Consider the following 18,350-nt stretch of genomic DNA (forward strand, 5'->3'; position numbering starts at 1 on the left):
GAAATAAGGAATATAAAATCACAAATATAGACATCAACCCATCTAATTGTATTTTACAAATATTTGAACAACTTTGTTGACATTCTCTTTAAACCACCCATTTGTGAATTTCAATTACCTACATGGAAATAGCTTGAGATTTCACGGCTAAAGATACTAACTGCATAAAGCATTGACATTGAGATATGTGAAAATTCTAGCTTGTGACATGCAGCATGATTGAAAATCAGAAATGAACTATATTTATTGAATGCCTTTGATTTATAAGTTACCATGACTACCCCATCTGGATTTCCATCTTTGTCATTGCCCGTGCAAGTAAATTATGAGATTCAGTTTTAAATTTATGAGCCCACCAGCATTAAGTATCCTGTAAATGGTAATTCCTAAATCTTAGAGCAGAGCCTCTCAAACTTCTTCGAGAACACCAGATTTTTACATGCATACAAAATCAGAGCAGATGCCAGTCTAGCAAGAAGAAAAATTAAAGAAAGATAAGGCCAAATTTCATCAGATTTTCCCAATTTGGGAAAAAAGGATACAGGGCATTGTGTGATAATGAAATGTTGGATGATTAATTTTTGTTATTCCTTCACTCATCAAGCATTTATTAAGTATCAGTCACCGGGCTAAGCAGCAAAAATGGAAAAACTGATAAGATCTAGTCCTCATTTTCAAAAAGATGACACTTTAATATTGAGGGAGGTTTATGGGAAATTTATGTAAACAAAGGGCCGAGAGAAAGACATTGGAACAATACAATTCTTGTGTCCATAATTACCCTGGGATTCCTTAGTATCCTGAGCCTTGGTAGAAACCGTGAAGATAAAGCCATGCCAATGTCCTCCATGGACATAAGTTTTTATTTGCATGAGCATATGCACCTGTCCCCAAGTGTTCTCAATTTTCTAAATAAAAGAATAAGTCACTTGTTTTTTACTACATAAAAGAGAAATTTTTAGACATAATATTTTCTTACCAGGTTGTATATTCTGCCTGTAAAACAAATTTCTCCATGTTTGTCAAGATTATTGTGCTTGTATTCACTGCTGCTTTTCTGTAAGAGTATTAGCTATGCTTTTTCAATGGCTGGGTTCATTTCAACAATAAATGATAATATATTTTTAGGGCAGGGGGAAAAATACAGTGCCCTCATTCTAATTCCTAACTTTTTCATGTTTATTTTTAAGAAGCATGAAAAGGCAAAACAATTTGTCCCATTTTACAATTCTCACTAACAGGCACCCCTAGCAACTCCTTTTCCCAGGCTATGTTCGGGACTTGCTTGTATTATTTTAGACCTTCCAGAGGATATGTAACTCAGAAGTTCATTTTAAACATGTCACTAAAGCCATTTCCACTTATTGATTGCACTGAAAAGATACCAATTGTGTTTTGCTCTATAAAATAAGTTGTATTGGGGATTTCTTAAGGGGAAAAGGGATGAGATTGTTATTGTTTTTTATTTTATGATCTGACTCTAATCATCAGAGCAGAAGGCCAAAAAAAAAAAAAAATAGTCTTCACTGTTGTCTGACAATAACTCATACTAGGCAGATTGCATTTAATTTGTATGGTAGGGATAGGAGGGTATGTGTATGTGTGTGGAAAATGTAATTTCAGACATAAATTAAATGGAGAAAAGAAGCTGAAATGAAACCAGTCACCAAAAGGCTAAAACTAAGGCTGTTTTATTTTCCATATGGTGTGTGGGTAACAGCTGTTTTACAGATTCTCTTTTTTTGTTATGACTATATAAAAATAAGAATGTAAAAAACTAAACAGTGAGAAGAAAATGCTTCTACCCTTTCTTTGCTGAAAGTCTGTGAACTCTGAAAAAAAATCAAATAGCTTTCATGGCGCTATCATTAGATTTCCTTCTTGGGTTGTTTTCATAGACTGGGAAGCTAACTAAAACTCTTTCTGTTTTTCAAAAATCCAGCAGATCAAAAGGAAATTGAAGAAGTAACATTTCAGTTACTTAACTTTTTCCTTTCCCCTATTCTACTGAAAGGCAACACTGTAGAGTTCTTTTAGAAAGCAATGAATAACTCAGTTTACACTGTGTTTCTGTTTCATCTCCTGCTGGAAACATTGCTTCATGGAGAAAATCCTCTAACCCAAACCACTTTACAAATTTTCTTCTACTAAAACTTTTAGATACCATTTTATTTTCAAGAATATTAAAATACCTGCCCAGATATATTGTTTTATCCATACAAAGAATCAAAAGAGTGTGGTTGGTGTCTTTTATCATATTCAGAAGCATTGCCTGTTTTTTCACTCTTTGCCACAAATGTGAATTTACTATGATCTCTACACAGGGTTTTTTTTTTCTTTTCTCATTCTAAACCCATCCAGAGCTCATTATATGCCCATCCACAATCTCACTCTCTGTTATGTAATACACATTTTTACACACAGAGTATCCATGTGAAAAATAAAATAACAAAATAGACATCAACCCATTTAATTTACAAATACTTGGAACATTTTTGTTGGCATTCGCTTGGAATGACTCACATGAGAATTACCAAATTTCAACAAAATCTTCTTTTTGAGAGATAGCTTACCTGACAATATACTTGTGACATAGAGGTCCTAACGCAATGACTGTTGAAGAGGCAGATACAGATGTGGCCTTGCTTCCAATACAAAGAAATGGAAAAATACTATAGTGTTTGAACACGCACAAAAAAAGGAAGCTTTGCAAAGTACATACTTTGAATTAGAAAAAGGCCAACTACTAAATTATTAATAGCTATGTATTTTCAAAAGGCAAGACTGTTTTTTAAATCTATATAACAGAAAAATGCACAAATCGTAAATATTCAGCTCAATGAATTACCATGAAGTGAACATACCTGTGTAACCACAATCAAGGTCATGAAACAAAACAGTACTAAAAACTAGAGACTCATCTTGTGTTTCCTACAGTCCCTATCCTTATTCCTAATTCCCCTCCCCACCCACAACCCCCCAAATAAACCACTATCCTAACTTCTAATTAGTTCGGCAAGTTTTTGGCATCAGACAGGGATTTTTACATCTTGCGTTTTTCACTCAGCATTATATTTATCATTCTTCTGTTGTTGAATATTAATGAGAGTTGTTTGGGTCTGTTTTGAGTAGAGCTGACTATACAGAACAATTTTGGTAGAATTATCCACTAGCAATATTAAATTTCCTGATCCGTGATCATTGCATATCCCTCCATTTTTATGTCTTCTTTGATCCTCATCCATAGTGGGCTTGCAAATCTTTTCTTAGATTTATTCCTATTCTATTTTTGATTCTAATCTATAGATTTATAGATCCATCATCTTTGGTTTTACCACTTTTTTAATCTTTGACAATTATTATATACTTAAGCATATTATACAGTTTACCCTGTATAAGGTACTAGGAATGCAGAGTTTTGAAGATGTATAGTTTTAATATAATCTTTGGTTTTAATGTATTTTTCTTTAACTTTGTATTATGAAATATTTACAGATGTGAAATATACAGAAGTGTATACTAACTTTCTACTCAATACTTGCCTTGGCAACAATAGTGAACTAATGAATAATCTATTTTATGTATAACTCCAATTACTCGATCTAGTATTATTTTGAAGAAAATCTCAGCCATTATATCATTTCACCCAACATATTTTGTAATAAACGTCTAAAATATATGCTTTTAAAAATTTCCACTTTTCTGCATCCTAAAGTCATACAGGTTAGAGAATATACTCAGTTTTAAAAAAGCACACTCGGGAGTTCCCATGGTCCACAGGCAATGAACCCAGCTAGTATCCATGAGGACATGGGTTCAACCCCTGGTCTTACTCAGGGGGTTAAGGATCCAATGCTGTGGATCCTTTCTTTCTATTTCTTTCCATGAGCTGTGGTGTAGGTCACAGATGAAGCTCAGATCCCATTGCTGTAGCTGTGGCTATGGCATAGGCTGGCAGCTCCAGCTCCAATTGGACCCCTAGCCTGGGAACTACTACATGCCATGGGTTTGGCCCTAAAAATCAAAAAAATTAAATTAATTTTTTTTAAAAAAAGCAAACTCAAAAATCCCACCCAATGCAGGTCTTTAAGGGGGATTTCTCTGCATCACTGCCTACATTTCTACCAGAAGCACCAGCGTTTCTTCCCTGGCAAGAAGAGTTAATCATTTAGCCAAGAATCTAAAAAGTTTGTACTTGGATTTGGGGTCTTACAATTTCTGCAGTTCTCTTACTTCTTGGATTTCCTTCTTAGGTTTCCAGCCTCTCTTTCTTGCGCTAAGTCCTCTGCTACTCTAGCTGGTAAGGCTGCAGTCTCCTGGCACCATAGTCATATTCTCAAACAAAACCCCTACAAACTTGCCTGTCACAGTTTAAGCTTGTCAAAGGTAAATGTTCCTCAAATTTCTGTCTGCTTTTGGATACTTACCAAGATTTTTAAATTCTCATCTTGGCAGGATTTGTATGACCACTCTAAAAAGCCACATTTCTATCATTGCTTTTTAATATTGTTAAGATCTGTGCTATTATTTTCTTCCTATTGATAATTTGTACGTTCTCATCTAATCCTTCCTCTCTTTTGATGACTCTTGATCAAAAGAAATTTACAAATTCTTTGGTCTTTTCAAAGCATTAACTTTGGCTGTATTCCAATATTTAGTTTCTCAATTCATTAAATACTGCTTCCATCTGTCTTATACTCTTCTTTCTAGCTTATTCAGGTTTAAAATGTGCTGTTCTTTTGCAGACTCCTTAAGATGGGCATATCACTGATTTTTGGCTCTCTTTTCTAAAATAGACATTTACAAGTATACATCTTCAAAACTCTACATATAGTACCTTATATAGGGAAAACTGTATAATATGCTGAAGTACATAATAATTTTCAAAGATTAATACTCTTCTACCTAGAAGTATTAACCTTCATATCAAAACATTTGTTCTTTATTTAACTAGTACATATTAAGAGACTATTATGTTTACAACTTATCTTGCAAAACATATTTAAGTACATTAGTTATAATAAAATATTCCAGAATTTTTCTATTCAATATGCTATATTTTAGAACATTTGAGTAAATAAAATGAAGGGAAGAGAACTCACATTTGTAAAAGACCTACATTGAACTATATGTATTAAGAACAAATTCAATTACATTTATAGCCAATTTTTAAAAAATACTTTTTAGATAGCAGTGACAGCTTATGGGAAAAATAAATACAATTTATTCAGTAAATTATATCCATTATTATGTTCCTGCTGCATTTTAAACTTCCTCACCTCATATCTTCTAATCACTGTTGAACTGCCTCATAAATATTCAAAAGTTTAACTAAGCATTGTTTATTTATCTTATTTGATTCATTAAATTTCATCCTTTATACTAAGATTACCTCTGGGCACAAAGCAACTAATATGCATGCAATCTAATAATACTGACTGCCAACATATCTCAGAGTATTGATTGTGAATAACCAATTTAATAACTATACCTAGTGCTAAACTCAGGAGATTAGGAACTCGGAGATCAACTAAATTGAGGCAAGTGGAGACCTTCCTGACAGAAACAAATTCATCATCCATGGGAAATGTAAGTGCCCATATATAGGATTTTGAAATTCTCGATAGAAACACAAGGCTGAACTTAGGTATTACATAAGAGGAATATAAAAGATGATTATAAGCATTGCTAGGGAAAAGATCATAGTGTTTCAAAATTTCTTTGAAGGTGAAGAATCAATCACTAAAGAAGGCAGACTAGTAATGAAACGTCTGCCTCTTTCAGTTTACCTTAGTCCCAACATTTAAGTTTAGCGATAGCAGTGAATTGAATGGAAACAAATAAAATAAGCTTTTCTTAATTTCCCTTACAGTAACCATGAAACCATGAGAAAATAGAGAATCCTTTTTGCAATCACAATGAGAGGTCTGAAACAAAATTTTAGAGGTATTTTCTAAGATTTTCTTTCCTTTTATCTTTGTGCAATGACCCATCTTCAAAATCCCATTTTCTAGGTTCAAGCAAGCAATGAAATAGCCTCTGGCCTCCTTCTCCTGTATCTCTTTCTTCAATGAAACAAACTGTAGTCAGGAACATGAAGCTTTGTCTCTCACCTTGGGCTTCAGAGGATTTCTTTGTGTTGCTTGGAGAATATGAGTGGAGGCTTGTACTAACATCCCATAATCTGACATCTGCCTCACAGCATAGGCCACTAGACAGAGTCTAGAGACGAATATTTACCCATTCAAATAGACCTTCCATTCATTTTCAGAACACCGTTAAAGATCAATTAGGTAAAAATCTAAGGATGATTAAACAGAAGAAACTTTTAAAAAGGTAACAAATGATAGAAGAAACATCTTTGAAAGAGGAAACAAATGATAAGGATCAGTATGAATTCCTCTACCATAAGAGATTTTCTTATAAATTGGAAGATGATTTTTAAAAATATAATTCTGGGAGTTCCCATTGTGGCACCAACAGAAACAAATCTGACTAATATCCATGAGGATGCAGATCCGATCCATAGCCTCCCTCAGTAGGTCGGGGATCCAGCATTGCCATGAGCTGTGATGTAAATCTCAGACATGGCTGGGAGAAAAACAGGAAAAATATTTAGAGTTTAACATGGTACTTATTTAGCAATTCTAAACTTTTCCTGTTTTTCTCTTTTACCCTCTCCCCCATCAAAAAAAAAGTAAATAATTTTTATTTCACTGTGAAAGTAATAACTCCTCCACCTTTTTAAAAAATAATGCTGGAAAGAGAAATAATGTGTGAACTTTTTAGATTTATCATTAGGTTTTAGCTGGTGCAGCCAGAATTTGTATTTTCTCACAATCAGTTACTTAGGAAACATTTTATCTTCTTTCTACTTGAGATGTTTAATTTTGTGGTAGTTAATGAGAATATTAAACATTCAATATTTAGAAGAACAGAGTTTGTATTAAAATCTGTATTTGTATCAAAATCTCATCTGAAATTTGTTTAATCACACTCAACTCCTTCAAATATGAATATATATTTAATTAACTTAAAATAATCTAGCCAATCAAAGAAAATTGAAACAGAGAACTGGGGATCTGATATGTCACTGGAAAGGAGAGAGATACACATTTGTTCATCCAATATCCAACATCCCATCTAATTTTTTAGTTTGAAAATAGATTTCTTCAGTTAAAAATATGCTCAGAGACCAAGCAAGATAAGTTAGTTATTGGAATTGGGAATAGTGGGTCAAACGTAATATAAAATAAAGTGTTAGAGGATTTCAACTTAAATTTCTGAAGTTCAGTTACTCAGCTGTGTGCCAGTTCAAATCTGTGAGGAGATAAAGATGAGACTAGGAATTTGATTATCTTATTAACTAGATAGATAGATGATAGATAGCTAGATAGATAGATAAGAAATCCTGTGTAGGTGTATGAGGCAGGGTTTAGTTACAAAGAACCAAATTACTTTAATTAAAGTAAGAGTGTTTTATTATAGATATCAAATAATTTACAAAATTATTAAGTTAAATAACAGACTCCAGACTGATCTTTCAAGAATGACTATTAAACCAGTCTATAGGACCAAGCCACAAAGGAAGACGATAATGTCTTTTAAAAACAGGAAGTCTCCAGCCTCAGTCCTACACTCCACTGCCATGGTTTAGAAGCCACCAAGATCAGGATGGCATCAGAATTCAGGAAGCTTCTGTGACCTGGAGGCCTCTGCTGTTGCTGCCAGTTCCAGAATTCTACTATGTTTGCTATAATTTGCACTGAAACGATGGATGCCTTGTGAGTCATGCATTAATGCTGCCATGATCAGGGGGTGGAGGAGGAAGGGAAAACAATGACTCAATTACTATAACAGCAGGCAAAAAAGCAGAATTGGTGATAGTTCACCCTCCATCTCATTTTTACTTTCAAATATCCATCATGTGCATCTGATTGGCTGAACCTAAAACATATTCAGAGCCCTAACTGCAAGGGCTATAGTTTCCATCTGTCCATCTCTTATGTAAAGGAAAACAGTCTACAATGAGGGAGAAATGGATGTTGAACACTAATGTATCATATCCCTTTGGTTATTCAAAATCCATATACATCCTTTTCCCCATGCAGCAACTCTCCAAAAGCAACAATTAGCAATGACAATTGTCCATACTGACACTGTGCAAATATCACTTATACAAATGAAAATGTACTCACCATATCCCTAAGATGGAAAGCCAAGCTGATTTCCATTAGTCAGTCTATCTCCTCTAATGAACTACATTAGAAAGTCACCTACCCACAACACCCTATCACAAGAAAGTAAGGGGGCCCAAGTTATTTAATATTTACATGCAAAACAGTATAAAGAAGAAAAGGCAGCTATTACAGTCTTCGTTTCATAAGGCTGCAGTTACAATTTGTTACCTACTTCTTCCTCTACTCATTTCTATTTCCCTCTGCCTTCAGCTGACATTTAGGCCAGTAGGGACCTTTTAATATGGTATGATGACTCAAATACATTTTTTTTTCTCCCTGAGAGATAAGAACCTATAATGACTTTATATGGCCCCAAGGAAGTAGTAGTCCTAGGCAAGCTCCAAATATCTCAAGTTCCAAACAAACTGTCCAAATTTTATAGCATCATCCTTAGCTTAAAGAGAATCTAGAAAATGTGATGTTTGGCTGTCTAGTCTGTAGAGTAGACAAAACACATGCAGGAGGATGATATGGTTGTAGCAATCACTTCTTTGCCACAGTAATTAATTGGAGAAAGAATTGCTCTTCAGCTATTTTTACCATAGTAAATAAGTAGGAGTCGGGGGACTACCTTTTCATGCCTTCATGCGTGGTTAAGTTCTAGTATCTGAAGTTACACAGAGATAATTAATGAATCTCATAAAGGGATCAAGTTTGGTATAAGACCAGCCACCAAGAACTCATAATCAGGAAAGACCATCTCCATGCATAAACTGTGCTTTGACAAAGAGCTTTTCCTTTCTGCTGCCCTCTCATCTCTAAGCAATACTGTTTGTCTACATTTAGACCATTATAAATGATCATGAGTGTTCTGTCATCTCTTCTCTATTAAACCCATCCAGCTGTGTGATTCACCTTTATGTGGGGCCCAGGAGGAAATATTTCTCATGCCTCTTTCTCAAATAATTCATTAAAACCTCTATGGCTTTGAATGGAAAATGGCTCTGACGACCTATGGAGAAAAAACTTTTTTGATTTCTTTGAATGATTCTTCATGCTACCAGGATCCAAAGTAGTACCTTTTGCTGTTTGCTGAGTATTGCTAAGGTGCTGTAGTTTACATAGATGCAAATCAGGTAGAGATTAAGACTGTGATTTCTACCTCATTAGTAAAACCTCTTAATAGGAGTGATTTCCCAGGGATAAGTTGGAGAAACATCCAAAGGAGAAAAAAAAAAAGTTCAGTAATCCATAATCACAGGGGAAATTTTAACATTAACCTGTCATGTGGTGATTTGTTGACAGATTGGTTATTGGAAAGACATGGAACAAGAAGATGCAGCAGAAACCGTCAAAACTAGGGGGAATGAGTCATCCATCATCCTGACAGGATTAGAAGGAAACACACTCTATCACTTCACAGTGAGGGCTTATAATGGAGCTGGATACGGGCCACCTAGCAGTGAAGTGAGTGCAACCACCAAGAAATCCCGTAAGTGACCTGGGCTTTTTGTTTGTTTCAGACAAAAGGGAAACATCTTTTACCATTTCTGTAAGCCATGTGAGGTACATAATAAGCAGGGTTGAAGAAGAGTTTTGATTCATAGTCTTGCTTCAATGCTCAGATCTGAATTCCAGAACTAGCTCAGAAAATTTTGTATTCACAGTAGACAAAGGTTATCTTCCTGTGAAACAAGGCTAAGTGATTTTGACACAGAAGGGAGATAAAAGAATTCAGGTTCAAAAGCTCAGCAGAATAGCTATTAAAATGACACTCCTGAGCAAAACCCTCCTTATCTGACTCTAGCTGGAAGGAAGCTTATGGTGCCAGCCAACTACTGAACACAAGACAAGACTGAAATACTCACAAGGTTTTAAGTGAATTCATGTGTTTAAGACTCCTTGTCCACTCACTTTTACTTTATATTTTGTAGCCCCTAGTCAAGCACCTAACAACCTCAGGTGGGAGCAGCAAGGCTCTCAGCTTTCTCTGGGCTGGGAACCCGTCAGACCATTAGCCAACGAGTCTGAAGTCATGGGCTACAAGGTCAGTGTCTCTTTACTCTCTTGAATAGACACTTATCTTAGAAACTGTTTTTGTGAGGATGTGCAATTTAAAAGGCATAAAAAGACCTATTAACACACCTTTTTTTTTCCCTCAACCATTTCTCTACCTATATTTGGGAAGAACCTTCCTGCAGTGGGGAAGCCAAGGCAATCAAAATCAATTTCAGCCTCACAAGTCACAGGAAGGGCATGGGTAGGAAAAATAACAACAATTTGGATACAGGGTGAAGATGGCTCCATGAAGCAGTGTCAGGATAAGCAGAACTTAGTCTTAGAATTCTCTCCCCAAAGACAAATTGTCCTGGCAGATGGGAAAGACTGGACCGTTTAGATTGAGTAGAAAGACTTTCCATTAGCAAAGAATCATGAAAAGAAAAAAATGCAAGGGTCAGCACAGGGGAGAGGAAAGAGACCATGGAGAGAGATGACAAGCTCCAAAAATAGGTACAACATTTCACTATGGCCATCCTGCTATATGCCAATAAGAGAATTGGAAATATAAAAGCATTTAGACAGTTTGTTTTTGAAAACAACTTTGATTTTAGAAGATCCATGCATTGAATTGGCTGAATTTCAAATTCTTCTTCCATAACATCAGATTCTATCTATCTTAAACTCCATACAAAATTATTAGTTGAATGATATTTCTAGCAGAATTTTAAAATATTTCAATGATAATATTTTTACTGAAAAGCATAATCTAGGTGGCTGTTCAAATATCTGAAATGGTACTACAGTACTTTGTATATAAAGTGCTAAAATTCTTAAGCTAAAACCAAAGAAGTTATAAATGGAATATATATATATATATATTAGGGGTCTAATCGGAGCTGTAGATGCCGGCCTACACCAGAGCCACAGCAGCACGGGATCTGAGCCGCGTCTATGACCTACACCACCACTCACAGCAATGCTGGATCCTTAACCCACTGAGCAAGGCCAGAGATGGAACCTGCAACCTCATGGTTCCTAGTCAGATTTGTTAACCACTGAGCCACAATGGGAACTCCTAAATGGAATATATTTTTAAGGTAAATACTTCCCATTAAGAATATCTTAAGGCACAAACTCTAGCACTTCTTACAGACTGTACTTGGTATGGGGTACACTCATATTTAAAAGCTCACACTCAAATCTGTCCTGGAGTTCCTTCTGTGGCTCAGAGGGTTGAGGACCTGACATTGTCTCCATGAGGATGTGGGTTTGGTCCCTGGCCTTGCTCAGTGGGTTAAGGGTCTGCCATTGCTACAAGCTGTGGTGTAGGTTGCAGCTATGGCTCAGATCTAGTATTGTTGTGTCTGTGGCCTCAGCTGCAGCTCCAATTAGATCCATATCCAGGGAACTTACATATGCCGCAGGTGCATCTGTAAAAAGAAAAAAAGAAAAAGAAAAAGAAAAGGAAATATCTGTCCTAATGCCCAGGGATATTGAATTTGATCTTTTGGAGGAAGGCAGTTGAGCTATCTCTGTACCTTCCCTTGGTTCTCTTCTTTTGATACCCTTCTCCTCATCCTCACAACTTATATTCCAAGGCAAATATACCCTTCGATGATCAAGGGTCACAGTATCATCAGAAATGGTGATAGCATCCAAAAACCAATCTAATACCATTTGAATTATCTCCTCAACCAAACTATACATGATTGAAGGCAAGGCCCCCATCCTACTCAGCTCTTTATCCCCAACACTTCTAGAATGGATGAATAAATTAATTTTGACCCAACTGGAGGGATTTTATGCAATTACTCATGGGTGTATATTATTGTCTCTGTGTTAAAAGAGCAGTGGTTTCTTTAGTTCAAATCCCAGATATGTAACTTTGAGTTAGTTGCTTAACCTCTCTGAGTTTCCTTTTAACTTCCAACAATGAAAAAATAATAACATGTCATACAGGATTATTTTAGGGATGAAATAAGATAGTTTGTTAGATGCTTAGCATATACAACATGCTCATTGAAAAATAGGTACTATTGTTCTTGTCATTGGAGGCAGTTAGGTGGAATTTTAAAATATTTTAACAGGAGAAAAAGATCTTTAAAAGTTGCCTGCCAGTTCTGTCTCAATGTAGACAGCACAAATTACCTAGAATACACTGCTGGGAGAAGAATCATTCACGTGGTCCATCTGAATTGTACAAATAATGACAAGTAGGCACACCTTGACAGACAATTTTTTTCTTCTGTTCCTTGAAATAATTGTACCTCCTTCTGTCCCCGAGAAGGAAAAGCTGGTTCCTAAGAAAGGACTCTGCTGGTAACAAGTGGAGTGAGACCTCAAATCCTGTTCTTCTGCACCTGATCTTATCACAACTTCTGATGGATGGGTTAGCCCACAGTGAGAGACCTACTGGCAAGAGTGACACAAAGGGCCCCATGCGGGAAGTGAGACAGACAGATGAGTGAGGCTTAAGGTAGAGCCTGGATTCTGCTGGGAAGGTCTGTTTTCTACAGGACAGGTGACTAACTGAAAGCTCCTGCTGCCACAGGCACAGTGGGCAGGAATGTGACTAGAAACAATAGCTGTGAACAGTAGCTTATAAAAGGGTGGAACCCAGAGAACACCATCTTGAACTCCCTTTTCTGAGCATGACTTGGAGAAGAACTATCACAGCCTAGGTAGTGAAAGAACTGTACCATCTGAAGAATGATGCACACAAATACACATAAACACAGAGTTGCCAGAGCTGGACATATACTCCAGGGGAGAAGACCTCTTTGATTACTAGTATATCACCCCAAACTACTGCCAAACCAAGAGTGACATCAATGTAACAGTGATTGTTACATTGCAACAGTGTAACCTTTTCTTAAGCATAACAGTGTGTGGCAGTCACAAAAAAATAGCAAAAGTAGGAACATGTCAATATACCAATTATTTCTCTTTCCATAAGGTAATCTGGAGTAGACTTGACCCATTAAGACTGAATTTACCTCTTGGGATTCTTGGAAATTTTGTGGTATAGGACTTCCTGTTAATCAGGGCAATTAACTGTAACATCAAAAAGGGAAGTAAATTTACTTTCACTTTGTGTCTTTGCCAAGTTACTTTACTTTTACAACAAAAGGGATCACTAGAAATATTCATGGTAAGTTTGAGGCTGGAAACTGGGAGTCGGTGCCTGAGGTTTAAAGTTCAGGGGTTGCGTGTCCTGTCTTTTGCATTATGTTCAGTTTAAGATGTATGGATTCAGAAAAGTCCTTATCTAGAAATTTTCCAGATTGTGAAATGATTAAAAGTGGTATATATGGAATATGGATTTGTTCCATAGACTTGATCCAAAAATAATCCACCAAACTCTTCCTTTTTTATAGTTCAGATGCTACATACAGGATGCAGTCAATAATATAATAAAACAGCAGAATTTGGAATTAGACAATCCATTTCCTAAGAAAGCATGATCTTATTTCCTTACTTCATTTCAGAGAGTGTCAGCAACATATGTGAGGACATTACCAGAGAGGATATAATGATAAGGGGAAATTTTGTTCAAAGGCATTAAAAGAAAAGGGACATCTCCCTATCACAAAATCTTATCCGCGACCCCGAAAGTGATCTAGAATATAGTGAAAGAATGATGAAATTGAACCACATGTGACTGTGTCATGGGTACACCTTAAAATTGAATCCATTCAGATAAATGTTAAGCATGACCTAGCAGTGAAATTTCCCACTGCTCTTTGAGACTGTGCAAGAAAATTGGGACTTCTTGGGAGTTTTGTCTAAGAAGTCCAGGTTTAATGGTAATCCTTTTAAGACATACGGCTTCTTATTAGCAAGGAAAAAAAAAATAGTAAAGTGAAAAACCAGAAAAATGCTGGAACATAATCATCTTTTGTAGACATGGCTACAGATGATTTGCACTTAAATTAGATAGCTTCCCATCTAAAAGGCTGAATCAAATTGGGGAGTTTATATGCATATTTATCCTTTTTTTTAATGTTTAGGGCCACACCTGTGGCATATGGAAGTTCCTGGGCTAGGGATCAAATTGGAGCAACAGCTCTTGTCCTATGCCCCAGCCACAGCAAAGCCAGATCCAAGCCACATCTACGCCGCAGCTTGTGGCAACTGAGTGAGGCCAGGGATTGAACCAGCATCCTCATGAATACTCTGTCAGGTTCTTAACCCATTGAGCCACAATGGGAACTCCTATTCACCACTTCTTCAGGTCAATTAATGTGTATCAGAATCAGCTACATATTTTCTTAATACATTATATGTAAATGATCAGGAAAGTGAAATAAAAACATCAAATAAATTTCCTAATTGAACTTCTTTTTCCCAAATAAGTGGTTTTAAATGAAGAAAACTGTTTTTATAATTCCACTAACTTGGGGTCTGAATCTGAGTCCTTATTAATTTTGTCACATGTTATGTCTGTTATTGGCCCTTCCAAAGAAATACCAATAACAAAACTATAGACTAAAGGATATTCAGCCTTAATTCTCCTTCATGATCTTGAGAATGAAGAATGTGTTCCTTTATATTGTGAAAAAAAATTTACCAAGATTACAAAGTAAAGCAGCCATCTTATCCCCACATTAGTCTCTTCATGCAGACTTAAATCTCAGTGAAAGGGAAAATAAATACTAAATGCCCAGGGGTATGATTTCCCTCATGCAAATATTCCCTTCCCTACCAAGAGAAATTTCTATCCATTCAGAAAAGACATAAGCAGGCAGGAGGATTTCAGGAAAAAGGCTATAGGTTATCTACCAAGAAAACAAGGTGTTTTGAAGTCTACATCTAGAAATATATTTTCCTAAGTATACAGCCCCTTTACCATACATCTCCCAGCTCACCTCTAACTTTCTGCTCTTTGACTATAATATGATCCATCAACAAGGACAGAAATTTGTTTGTTTGTTCCACCTAGATATCAGTTATGGCCTGCCAGACTCCTGAGATAAAAGCATATTTGGATTGATAACTCTTTTCCACAGCTTGTGGAATCATGAAGCCCATCTTTATATGCCTCCAGCTTCTCAGGGAGCTTAAAGTCTATGGCCATTCTAGTCTCCTTGATTACCCGTATCTTACAGATGTTTCTTTATCTTCTTTTCACTCCAAATATGGAACAGCCTCTTTCCTGTGATCCCCACAAGTAAAACAGAAGTGGCTTGTATAATGCCAAGGATATACATATACAAAGCTGTTATGGGAATGTCAATGGGAGAGAGTACAGTGAAAGGCACACCATACAAAAACTGAAAACTTTGGAAACATCTGAAAATTGCCCAAAGGAAGTCCTGTTCTTAGAAGTCCTTGTGGTCACCCTACAGCCAGTAGCTTTTCACTGGAACTTGTGCCTCCCAACTTTTCTTCACCCAGATTCTATTATCTTGCTGACTCTTCCTCACCCATCCATTGCCACTGGGGCTTTGGACTTCTCATCCTCTATTTTGAAGAGCAATCATCCCCATTGACTATTCCCAAGATGCTCAGCTGTAAAAAGGTCTTCCAGTTAATAAGAGCCATCCCCACAACAGCACTTGTGGGTGAATCCAGCAAAAATGTATTCTGCTGGGGTTTTTTTTTTTGGGGGGGGGTAATTTTATTTTTTTCAATTATTTCCCCAATACAATTTTTTTCTACTGTACAGCATGGTGACCCAGTTACACATACACATACACATTCTATTTTCTCACATTATCCATCATGAGTTTTTAAGCACACTTACACCACTATTGTTACCATCAGGCACGTAGACTAAACTAGCCTAGTCTATATAGACTAGATCATGCCTTTGAGACTAGCAGTACTGAATTACTTTTTTAATTAGGATCATCTCTTTAGATTACAGACTACTCTCAGCTTTTTATGCAGAATTTGAGAACAGTCTTGACAGTACATTAGACAATATTCCTCATACCTAAAGAAAGCCGTCACCACAACTGCCAATCTGTACATGTCCAGATTTTCAAAGTACTCCATGGTCTCTTTACTGTCAATGACTATTTCTGACATGTCTTGATAACTCCTTGACTTTCTCATATTTCTCATTTGCTTTCATCTTTTCTAAATCAGGATTTTAAAATGAGCAAAAATTCTCTAAATCACCTAAGACTAACCATTAATTTAATGTATCTTTTCACTTAGTACACTTACTTACTAACTCAGAGCCCTATATCTCCCTGGATGTATTGGTAAAAGCCACATTTAATCTCAAATTCCTTTTGCTAACATTAACTGATATTTTTCCTGCCTTTACCTTTTGTTCCTAAATCTCAACTGATCCACAAATTTTTCTTCAATTCTGAATTTTACAGCAGCTTTAGATATGTATTACTAGCTGCATTTTTCTTTGTCATAAGAATTGTAATTTATTGAACCATAATAACAATGTCCTCTAAAATAGTCACTCCCCTGCCAATCCTCACCAATTTACATACTTTTTCGTTGCCATAAATTTGCTTTCTAATTATCTCATGTGGATGAACAGAATTCTAATTCATTATGCTGCTACAGTCAAAATGAGAAGCATAAATTCTGCTACAACTGTCATTTTTTAAAGGGAAAAGAACCTGCTATTGACATCCTCTGAGAAGTGTTCCTGATTCCCCAAGTCTTAACTAAGTACCACACTGTTCATGGCTAGCATCAAATATGTTTCCCATTGCAATCAAGTGCACTTAGGTGCATTGTTTATCTGTCTCCACTGTTAGACTGTAAGTGTCATGAGGACAAGACCATGTGGTTTTACCCTCTATCTAACCCACGTGAGATACTCAGTAAAACCTATGATGATGATCTTACCACTTCTCAACTGCACTGAAACCATAGCATCCATCCCTATCAGGCTTTCAGTAGATAAAGTTATCATACATGTTATATACTTTTACAGAGAAGCTGGTTCTCTCCCCAGACCCTGAAGTAAATTTAAATTCATAAAAGATAGAGAATGTGAAAAGGAAGGAGTATACATTACCAGAATGCAGAAAGGAAGATCAAATACAGGCAGGCTTCAACATATAAAAACATTGCATTTTTTAAAGTTTTTTTCTTATATGTAGGTTAGTTCAAATTCAAAACACATTTTTAATAAACAAAACATATAATAAGTTCGTGTCTAGTCTCCCAAGGCAGTTCATCTTTTATGATGCAAAAGAATGCTGACCATTAACAATGAGCAATAATAGCAACAGATGAAGTAGCCTTCTGTCAATAAGTTCACCCTGCATCAGCGCCTGTGCTAGGCATTTTACATGAATTTTCCGAACAAAACTTGGAAATAGGTGTTATTATCTCTACTATACATTATACAAAGGTTAGTAACTTGCCCACATTTACTCAGACAGGTGTGTAGGAGATTGTTTTTTGTTTTGTTTTGTAGGATTGTTTTGAATCCAGATCTGTATGACAGCAAGGCTATTGTTCTTCCCATTATGCAAAGAAATCAAAATAGTAACAATTACGAAAAAGGCACAAAAACAATGATACTGAATAAAAATGCATTTGAAAACTACTACTACTTGACTATTATACATGCACACAAAAAAGTTGACTAGAGGCAAATGAGTAGAAACAGTATAATACAGTGAAATGCCTCTGACCTGATCATCAGAATACTAGTATTTCAATGCAATTTATTTTACTACTAGCCATATGATCTTGTATATCATATATCTTCTGAAACCTGTTTTCTGACCTGTAAACACAAGATAATTCTGCATCCAAATTGTAGTTCTAAAACTCTGTTTGCCATGAATATATGTGCAGTTCTAGAATCAGGAACAGATATCAAAAAAGCCTTTGACAACTTTGCCACCCAATGTATCCAAATGACAATTCACCAAATATCAAAGGCAAAATAAAAATAAAAATACTCAGTATAATTTTAACTTTTCACCCATCCTTTACATTGTTATGCATTTATTACTAGTGTATTTAACACATTTTCTCTTTATTCCATTCAAATAATTAGAAAAATGACAGGTTTGAGTATTCCTTCAGGGTGCTATTCATTTTAATAACCAGAAATAAAAACTTTTATTCACCTACCCCTTCCATACCTACTTCTCCAGCCTCAATTTCTCACTATTCCCAAATGTCTTTTCTCCATTCCATACCTTAATGCTATGCTTCTTTATTTTTAGATGTATG

General features: G+C 35.8%; 1 protein-coding gene across 8 annotated transcripts in view; it reads left to right on the forward strand.

Annotated features, from left to right (window-relative positions):
* The window catches only part of CNTN5 (contactin 5), a 1,211,165-nt gene that overhangs the window by 1,184,873 nt on the left and 7,942 nt on the right, over positions 1-18,350 (forward strand). For all 8 annotated transcript variants that reach the window (XR_014815022.1, XM_084975741.1, XM_003129801.7 and 5 more), the window contains 2 exons: positions 9,486-9,672; positions 10,115-10,227. Coding sequence is in view for 7 of the 8 variants with exons in the window: in XM_084975741.1 (XP_084831867.1) it covers positions 9,486-9,672; positions 10,115-10,227 (300 nt within the window). In the remaining variant the exon portion in view is untranslated. The remainder of the gene's footprint in view (positions 1-9,485; positions 9,673-10,114; positions 10,228-18,350) is intronic.

The sequence above is a fragment of the Sus scrofa genome, chromosome 9 (assembly GCF_054392235.1).
Source record: "Sus scrofa isolate SSC_HxYL_T2T_F1_AM1 chromosome 9, Sscrofa_HxYL_maternal_Yorkshire_Landrace_v2.0, whole genome shotgun sequence".
Lineage (NCBI taxonomy): Eukaryota > Metazoa > Chordata > Mammalia > Artiodactyla > Suidae > Sus > Sus scrofa.